General features: G+C 58.8%; 1 protein-coding gene across 3 annotated transcripts in view; it reads right to left on the bottom strand.

The window, feature by feature from the left end:
* Nucleotides 1–765: 765 nt before the first annotated feature.
* PTPRF (protein tyrosine phosphatase receptor type F) overlaps nucleotides 766–7,909 on the bottom strand; it is an 81,508-nt gene continuing 74,364 nt past the window's right edge. For all 3 annotated transcript variants that reach the window (XM_079776312.1, XM_079776313.1, XM_079776314.1), the window contains 11 exons: nucleotides 6,328–6,451; nucleotides 5,988–6,163; nucleotides 5,188–5,307; nucleotides 4,836–4,990; nucleotides 4,463–4,748; nucleotides 4,186–4,364; nucleotides 3,842–3,968; nucleotides 3,475–3,600; nucleotides 3,150–3,304; nucleotides 2,923–3,058; nucleotides 766–2,499 (listed from right to left, as the gene is read on the bottom strand). In XM_079776312.1, coding sequence (XP_079632438.1) covers nucleotides 2,431–2,499; nucleotides 2,923–3,058; nucleotides 3,150–3,304; nucleotides 3,475–3,600; nucleotides 3,842–3,968; nucleotides 4,186–4,364; nucleotides 4,463–4,748; nucleotides 4,836–4,990; nucleotides 5,188–5,307; nucleotides 5,988–6,163; nucleotides 6,328–6,451 — 1,653 coding nt within the window. In that variant the 3' untranslated portion in view covers nucleotides 766–2,430. The remainder of the gene's footprint in view (nucleotides 2,500–2,922; nucleotides 3,059–3,149; nucleotides 3,305–3,474; nucleotides 3,601–3,841; nucleotides 3,969–4,185; nucleotides 4,365–4,462; nucleotides 4,749–4,835; nucleotides 4,991–5,187; nucleotides 5,308–5,987; nucleotides 6,164–6,327; nucleotides 6,452–7,909) is intronic.

Raw genomic sequence — 7,909 nt, 5'->3', positions numbered from 1 at the left:
CATAAAGGTATCCATCACTCACCTTATGAACACTCAGAATCCACCTTACATCACCTCCTCCAGGAAGCCTTCCTTGACCCTGCTGCAGAGTCAGGTGCTGCCTCAGTGCACCCACAGCATCTGTGGTGGGCTCATCCTGATTGTCTACAGTCTGGTCATTGCCAACTCATGTATTTTTCTTCCCCACTTGTTCTGGGTCTCATTCATCTGTGTCCCCAGAAGTTCCATGGTTTGACAACATGATGGGACATGCCTGATCACTAGTGGAGCGGCCACAGGACTCAACGAGTGGATACTGCTGCGTCCAGGGGCCAGAAGGCCACACCATGCCCAGTATCCACATCGCAAGAATGACAAGAATCCTCACTGGCCAGTTTCCATACGGTCACCGCCTCCACGGCCACAGTGGCAGTGGGGAAGCAGAGGCAGGCAATGGGAGTGTGGCACCTGGAAGTGGGAGTCCCAGTACCTGTGACATGGGGACGCTGGATATCCTAAGGGTGAGGAGAGACAAGGGTATGTATATTCCCAATCCGGGAGCTGCTCCCATGTGGGGGACTCTTTACAGGCACCGGGGGCTCCGTCTTCTGGGTCTGTAACCTCTCCTCTCAGAGAGTGAGCACCATGCTGAGCGTCCACCTTGTGACAAATCCTCAGGACAGCCTCCCTGTCTCCTCAGGAGCAGGAAGTCACAGAACCTACTCGTAGGTATTGACTTACAAAGGCCAGACTCCGGTTCCAGAAAGAGCTGAGACAAAGGCCGGGTTTGTAAGAAATCTGATTATTCAAATTTATTACCATCAAGATTTATGCAATGATGCTGTAGTTTTCTTAACAAATAGAAAACAGACTGTGTACAACAGTGAACTCTACAGCACTAGCATCCACAAGGTAAAAATGAATGTCGCATCCAACATTACCAACCCTGGATTGTTGATCTTGACCGAGCCTAGCTAGATCGTGGGACGTCTGCTTCCCGTCCCTCGGCTACAACAGCTATGCACCCTTCCCCGCCCCCACTTACCTATCTAGATAGTGCTGCCCAGAGGAAGAGGCCCTCTCCCTGCCCCTCAGCAAGCCAAGATTATAAGGATTGATTATAGTACCATTGAGAAAAGTCCAGTAGTCTTGCCACATTGGTTTCCGAGGGCATCGTGAAGGAGTGGAAAAGAGCAATTCTCATGGGCTTTGAAAAATAGCTGCAAACCAGGGAGGAAAATCATCTGGCCCCTTCGGAGAACAGACATGTGCTGCCAGGCCTCCGGGCCTGGACCTGAAGGGCCAGCCGTGCCCCTGCGTGGCCCTGAGGTGTGCAGGGTGTGGCACACACCCTGACCTGTGCCAGCTGCTTCGGCCGCACGGCCAGACCCACAGCCTCCCACCACCACCCCGCACCGCACCCCGCAGTGCTGGGGACGAACGCGCCTCCGCGGGCCCTGAGGTCAGCCTGGCAGCTCGCAGGGAGCCCCAGGGGCACCGAGCCGCCTCCCCTCTCAGGGGTTTGAAGCAGAGGCCAGGAAATGACTCTCTCTATTTCCTTGTGTTTTTTTTTCTTTTTCTTTTTTTTTTTTGGATTTTTTGGATTGTTGTTTTTGTTTTTTTGTTGTTGCTTTTTTTAACCTTTGCAAACACGATGGTGATGAGGAACGCCTTGCCAGGCTCCCCCGACACGTCTGGGGTTCTGGGCTGTGAACGTTACACACACACTGGAATAGATGACTGGGCTGAGTGTTTCCTATCTCTTCCTCGCCCACCACTGTCTGTGGGGCCTAACATAAGGCTCTTAAGGAGAAACAAAACAAAAGTAAGAAAAAAAAAAGAAAGTGTTCCCTGCATTTGGCTGAAACAAGATCTTGTCTGAAGGCCTGGAAGAGCAGCGGAGCGGTGAGGCCCCCGCGTAGGCTGGCGGCCCCGGCTCCACACGCATGAAGAAGGCATGATCGTCCTTCAGCAGTAAAAGTTACACAAGAAAGGATCCAAGTAACTCAAAACAGAAAGTAGACTACACCCCAACCCCCACGGCAGCCCATTCTGCAGTTAAGAATTTGCCAAAGGAAACATCAGAGAGAAGAGGCTAGAATCCCTCAGACTGCTCCACTTAATGTATAAAAAGAGGCTTTGTCCCATCCCCACCCCATGAGAAGAAGCATGAGAAATGCGACAGCGGAGCAGAGAGTTCGGAGTGGGCTCCGGGCGGGCCTGGTGGACAGAGACGGCTGCCGCGCCTGCCTGCCGGCCCGCCCAGGGGCCAGGGGGCTCTGGGCTCTCTGTTTGGTGTGGGAATGTTCCTGAAACGCTGTGATCCCAGGGGCTGTGCTCTGTCAGCGACGGCATCCGTGCAGGAGGGCTGGATGATGGTCGGTATGGCTCAGAGGAGCTTGTCCCCTCCGGAGCCCCTAGGCAGGGGCGGCGAAGGAGAGGGGGCGGTAGTTACGTTGCATAGTGGTCAAAGCTGCCGAGGTACTCCAAGGCTGCACGGTAGCACAGCTGGTACTGGTCCTGCCGGGACAGGGGGTGGGTGAGCACGGGCAGTGCCAGCGGGTTCCCCAACATACTGCCAAGGGCACGCACACTGCAGCCGGTGGGCCATGGACTTAGCCTCTGCTGGCCAAGAGCAGATGCTGGACCCAGACCTCTGCCCCAGGCAGCATCCAGAGGGCCTGAAAGAATCCCTGAAGGCTCATCTCTCGCTCCCTTTCCCACTGCTTACATCCACCGACTGCCCCCGAGTCCACCCTGCAGGGACTGCTACGTCCAACCCTAGCCAGAGCCAGGGACACCACTGGTGCTCCGTGCAGAGCTGCCGAATGAGGAGCCCGTCCTACGGTGGAGTTGTGCTCCCAGAGCCATCCTGCCCTAGACGCCCAGGCAGAGCTTGCCATGGTCAGTGCCGGCGGCGTGCTCGTGCACCGGCCCACGTACCTCCGTCTGCACCATGGCCGGGCGCTGCGTGCGCAGGGTCTTCACCGTCTGGAACATGTCCACCACACCCTCGTAGCGCATCCGCTCCAGGACGATGCTCAGAGTGATGAACACCCCGGTGCGGCCCACGCCAGCACTGCTTAGGGACAGCGTTGGGTCAGGGGCCCAATCCACCAGGCCTGTAGGCCACCCCGGCCCCTGCCCAGCCCTCCAGGGGCAAGTCCCACCTGCAGTGCACCGTGATGGGCCCGTCCTGCCCAAACTGCTCCTTGGTCTTGTGCACCTGCCCGATGAAGTCAATGAAGCCCTCCCCGGTCTTGGGCACACCCTGCTCTGGCCAGTCTGTGAACTGGAACTGCCGGACCGTCCTCGACTGCCCATCCTGGGAGAGGCAGGACGGGCGCGGGGTCAGTGCCGCAGGCTGCAGCCCCGCCGGGCCAGGCGGGTAGCATGACGACACAGGCAAGCAGCCTGGGAGCCAGGGCACCATGCAGGCAGTCCCCGCCCCACGTGCCCAGGCAGTTACCGACATGCTCCCCTGTCCAAACTCACCCGGGCGTCCGTGACCTTGAACTCACGCAGGATATACTGTGGCATGTTGTACTCAGCCATCGGGTCGACAACAAAGTACTGGTAGCGAGCGGAGCGCTCTGCTGGCCAGTACTGGTGGCATTTCTCCTGCGGACAAAGGGCCCGCCGCCATGATCAGGTGGGGAGGAAAAAGGGAGGGGGCTCCCAGTATCAGAGGATTCTGAGGCAGGACCCCTAAGGTGGTGATAACTGGGATGGGGGTGGGGGGGAGGGAGGGGAGAGGAGATCAGAGGTTATGCTGATGGGAGGCTGGGTATGAGAGGGGAGAAGAGGGAGGGGATGGCTGGTGTGCTCCCAGGTATCAGAAGGGCCCTGGGGGTGGGCTCACCCTGCCCATCTCCCGAAGCCGGGTCAGCATGACGATGATGGTGGAGTTGTGCTCCCACAGCATGCGCCAGAAGTCCTCGGTGCTCTCTGCCAGAGGCCCCTGTGTGGCTATGTAGGCCTTTTGCTGTCTGGGGTGGACATAAGACTGGACATGCTGGAGGTGCTGTGCTCCCCGAGTCTCCCCAAGATTGCATGGTCTCTTGGGGCCCCACTCAGATCACCCCTCCTCCGGGAAGCCCACTCTAACCTTCTGGGCTGGCCCTACTCTGTTGTACCCCCAGCCAGCCAGCCAGGCCTAGGCCTAGGCCCCCATAGAGTGTGGTGGGCAGACACAAGCATGCTCACCTATAGCCATCCAGGAAGCTGGCATTGATGTAGTCAGAGCCCTCCACACCCCGGATGGGCTGCAGGCACACGCGGGTCAACTCATAGGGCATGATGTTCACCAGGCGGTTCTTGAACTTGTTGCAGGGCAGGTTGGCGCTGATGAAGCGGGATGTGTGGGCCTTGGAGCTGGCCAGCAACTAGCGAGAGGGAGGGACTGGTCAGGCCTGGCTTCGGGGGGGGGGGGGGGGGAGGGACTCATCTCCATGACCCAATCCAGGCCCAGCCCTCGGCCCACCTTGAACTCCAGCTCCATGGCGGTCACACTCTCCCCAGGAGGCACTTGGCCCAGCTTCTGGATGTGGGCGTAGAGGTTGCGGGCGGGCACCTCTGTGTGTCCGCACGTGGCGGCCTCCAGCAGCGCCTCGTGGATGAACACGTACTGGTCCTCTGTCTGCACCATGTAGTTGCGCTGGGATCGCATGCACGTCACGTGGCCGTAGATGTCAACCGTCTTCTCGTGCTTCATGCGCTCCAGCATGGCGTCGATCACGATGAAGCAGCCCGTGCGGCCCACACCCGCGCTGCAGGACACGGGCTCGGCTTGGGGCACAGGTCCACCCACCTCCCGCCCCGCCCCGCCCTGCCCCTCGGTGGTGCTGCCCCCTCACCTGCAGTGCACCACCATGGGCCCGGCGTCGAGCTGGTTGCAGGCCTTGACGCGCCGCAGGAAGGCCAGGATGGGGGTCGGGTACTCGGGAACTCCATGGTCTGGCCAGGCCATGAACTGGAACTGGCGCAGCTCCCGCTTCTCGCTGGAGCCACTCTGGGGAGAAGGGTGGGGGGGAGAGTGTGTGATGAGGCGTCTGCCTGCACGGGCTCAGGGCAGGGGGACGCAGTGCTCGCCGTCACAGCGCACTCCCGCGTGTCTGAGCCGACTTCCGAGCCCCAACCTCCGACCCGGGAGTTCCCGCTCGCCCACCCGGCACACCACGCTCAGGGAAGCGTGGGACAAGCCCGTACCTTGTGGAGCGCAAAGGTGCGCACAGTGTACGTGGCCAGCTCCACCGTGTCCAGCAGGGTCACCTGGATGAGGCCGTAGGTTTCAGTGCCACGGACCGGCCAGTACTGGTCGCACTTCACCTGCAAAGGGACAAGCAAGGCGGGGTGCAAGGGTGTTTGGAAGTGCCCAAAGGCTCGGAGGGGCAGGGGCCCTGGGGCCGAAGCAGGGTGGGAGGATATAAGGCTCCCCACCCAAGCTCTCAGAACCACTGTGCCACCCCCTCACCCCAAGTCTCTTGGGGCCCCACAGCAAGTTCTCACACTACATCGCCAACCCTGCCCTTGCCGGGGGAATGGGGGCCGTAATTGAAATTTATTTATTCATGACCAGATCGCACCAGGCACATTTTCTGCCAAATTTACCCATAATGTTTATGTGCCATTTTCAAGCTCTGTAAATTTTACGTTCCAGTCAATGCTTTGCAGTGCAAAAGCAGATAACAGTGGCTCTTTCCACTAATTAACTTGGAGATGTGTTAATGCCCCAGGAACATCCAGCATCTGGGGAACACGTGAACATCCCGGGAACATGCCAGCAACTGGGGAACATACACACGTTCCCAGGAAATGCAGCATCTGGTGCAATATATTAACATCCCAGGAACCCACTGGTGTCTGGGGACCACAGTAATACCCCAGGAAAACAACAGCACTTGGGAGTTCCCCTGGGGAACTTCGTCCCACAGGGACACAAAAGGTGCTCGCGTCATCTGGTGGCTATTTCCCAGCCCACCTCCTGGCAGAGCCCTGCCCAGTCTTACCCGGGACTTCTCCTCCAGCCGCGTCATCATGACCACAGTGGCTGTGCGCTGTTCCCACACCATCCGCCAGAAATCGCCCATGGTCTCGGGCAGTGGGCCCTGTGTGGCAATGTAGGCGTTCTGCTTGCGGTAGCCATCGATGTAGTTGGCATTGATGTAGTCGCTGCCCGGGACGCCTGTGGATAGGAAGGGACATGGGAGAGCATTATCCTAGGGTCCCCGTCCCCACCCACCACACCTCAGTGCACCCCAGGACTCGTGGGCCTCTTCTGCAGAATGAACGATCACCCCAGCCAGCAAGGAGGAGAGCGGGGATGGGAAGGGCTCGGCCCTGGCTCACCATCGATGGAGGTAAGGATGACACGGGAGTGGTCGTAGGCAATGACATTTGCGTAGCGGTTCTTGGGCTTGTTTACCTCCAGGTTTGAATTCTCCCAAGTGAACTGCTGTCCAGGGTCAATGGACTGCAGAGAATGGAGGAGGCAGGTGGAGTGGGTAAGAGCTGAGGTCTCCCTACTGCCCCCCCAAGGGGGACTCAGCCTTGCAGGTGGTGCCCACATCCCATTTCACTCCTAGGCCACAGCCAGCCCCTCTGTCCACGGTTCCAGGGAAGGGTGAACTCCAGCTGCCCCAGCCATGAAGCTCAGGGGCTGCCACGTCACTTGTCAGGAAGGTAAAGAATCAAAGCCTCTTCTGGCCGCGGGACACAGCCCCTTGGGGTGAGGTGAGGGCCGGGGAAACTCCCTCAGGCCCTGCACCCAACTAGTGAAACGAGCGTAGGACGAGAGGAAGCGAAGGCAGCCAGCCCTGCAGTGCCTGCCACGGCCCAAGGCTCTGGCCATCCACCACCAGGCCCTGTCTGGCTCTCCCACCGCCCTGGCTGATTCTCCTGCCGCCTCCCCTTCCACCTGCTTTTCCGTAGGCAGGACATAGGGCTCTTTCAGGCCCTCTCTGACTGTACAACCTTTCCTGAGTGACTTCATTAGCTCGCAGGATCTTACACCCACGTGCTGGAGCTCCCATAACCCAGCGTGCAGCGTAGAGTCTCCCCGGGGCCTCCGGTCTAAACAGCCAGCAGTCTCCTTCCTTATACAACGCGGATCTGATGACCAATTTCCTGCCTAATGACTTCCACGGCTCCTCCTTGCCTCACCTCAGACGACGATAATAACAACAGCTCAATCTTGGCGAGAACTTATTGCCTGCTTGGCACTGATCTAAGCCCTTTGCATGTATTCCCTCATCTAATCCTTCCATGAAGCAGGTTCTATAATTACCCTCTTTTCACAGATGGATACAATCCGGTTTTCAGCCCACGATGTTCTCCATGTTTTGGAGCCAGCCTGTGACTCTCCACAGGGCAGCCTGTACCACTTCTGTAAGTCCCCTCAGCACAGTCCGCCTCTCAGCCCCCCTTCCCTACACGTGTCCGCCACATTTACAAGGCACATCGCTCTATTCCATGTGGATTACCTGTCTGCACTCACTTCCCCAGTGAATGAGCTCCCTGAGGCCACTTGTCTCCATAGCCCAGCACCCAGCACAGGGATGGCACAGGGCAGGTGCTTGACAATGAGTGGATGACTGCCGACCATCAAAGGGAACAGAACTACGGGACCCCAGCAGAGGGAAAGCCCTGGGCAGGCCAGGGTAGCCAGAGAAAGCTTCCTGAAGGAAGAGGGTCTTGCAAGGAAAGCTCATGGAGGAGGAAAGGGGGCAGAAGGTGGAAGGGGAGACACAGAGCCTGGAGAGGGGGGCACAGAGCCTTGTTGGGAGGAAGGGCAGGTATGGGACATGGCACTTAACGTGTGTGGGCTGAAGGCCATGGAGGGCCTTCCTGGCCAGCTGCCAAACTGAAGGCAGGGAGCCCAACTCGCTGGGTCTGTCACCCTCGAAGCAGGACCTCATGCAAAGCAGGCCCC

Source organism: Cnephaeus nilssonii (genome assembly GCF_951640355.1).
Source record: "Cnephaeus nilssonii genome assembly, chromosome: 7".
NCBI lineage: Eukaryota > Metazoa > Chordata > Mammalia > Chiroptera > Vespertilionidae > Cnephaeus > Cnephaeus nilssonii.
This window is presented reverse-complemented; position numbering and strand designations above follow the sequence as displayed.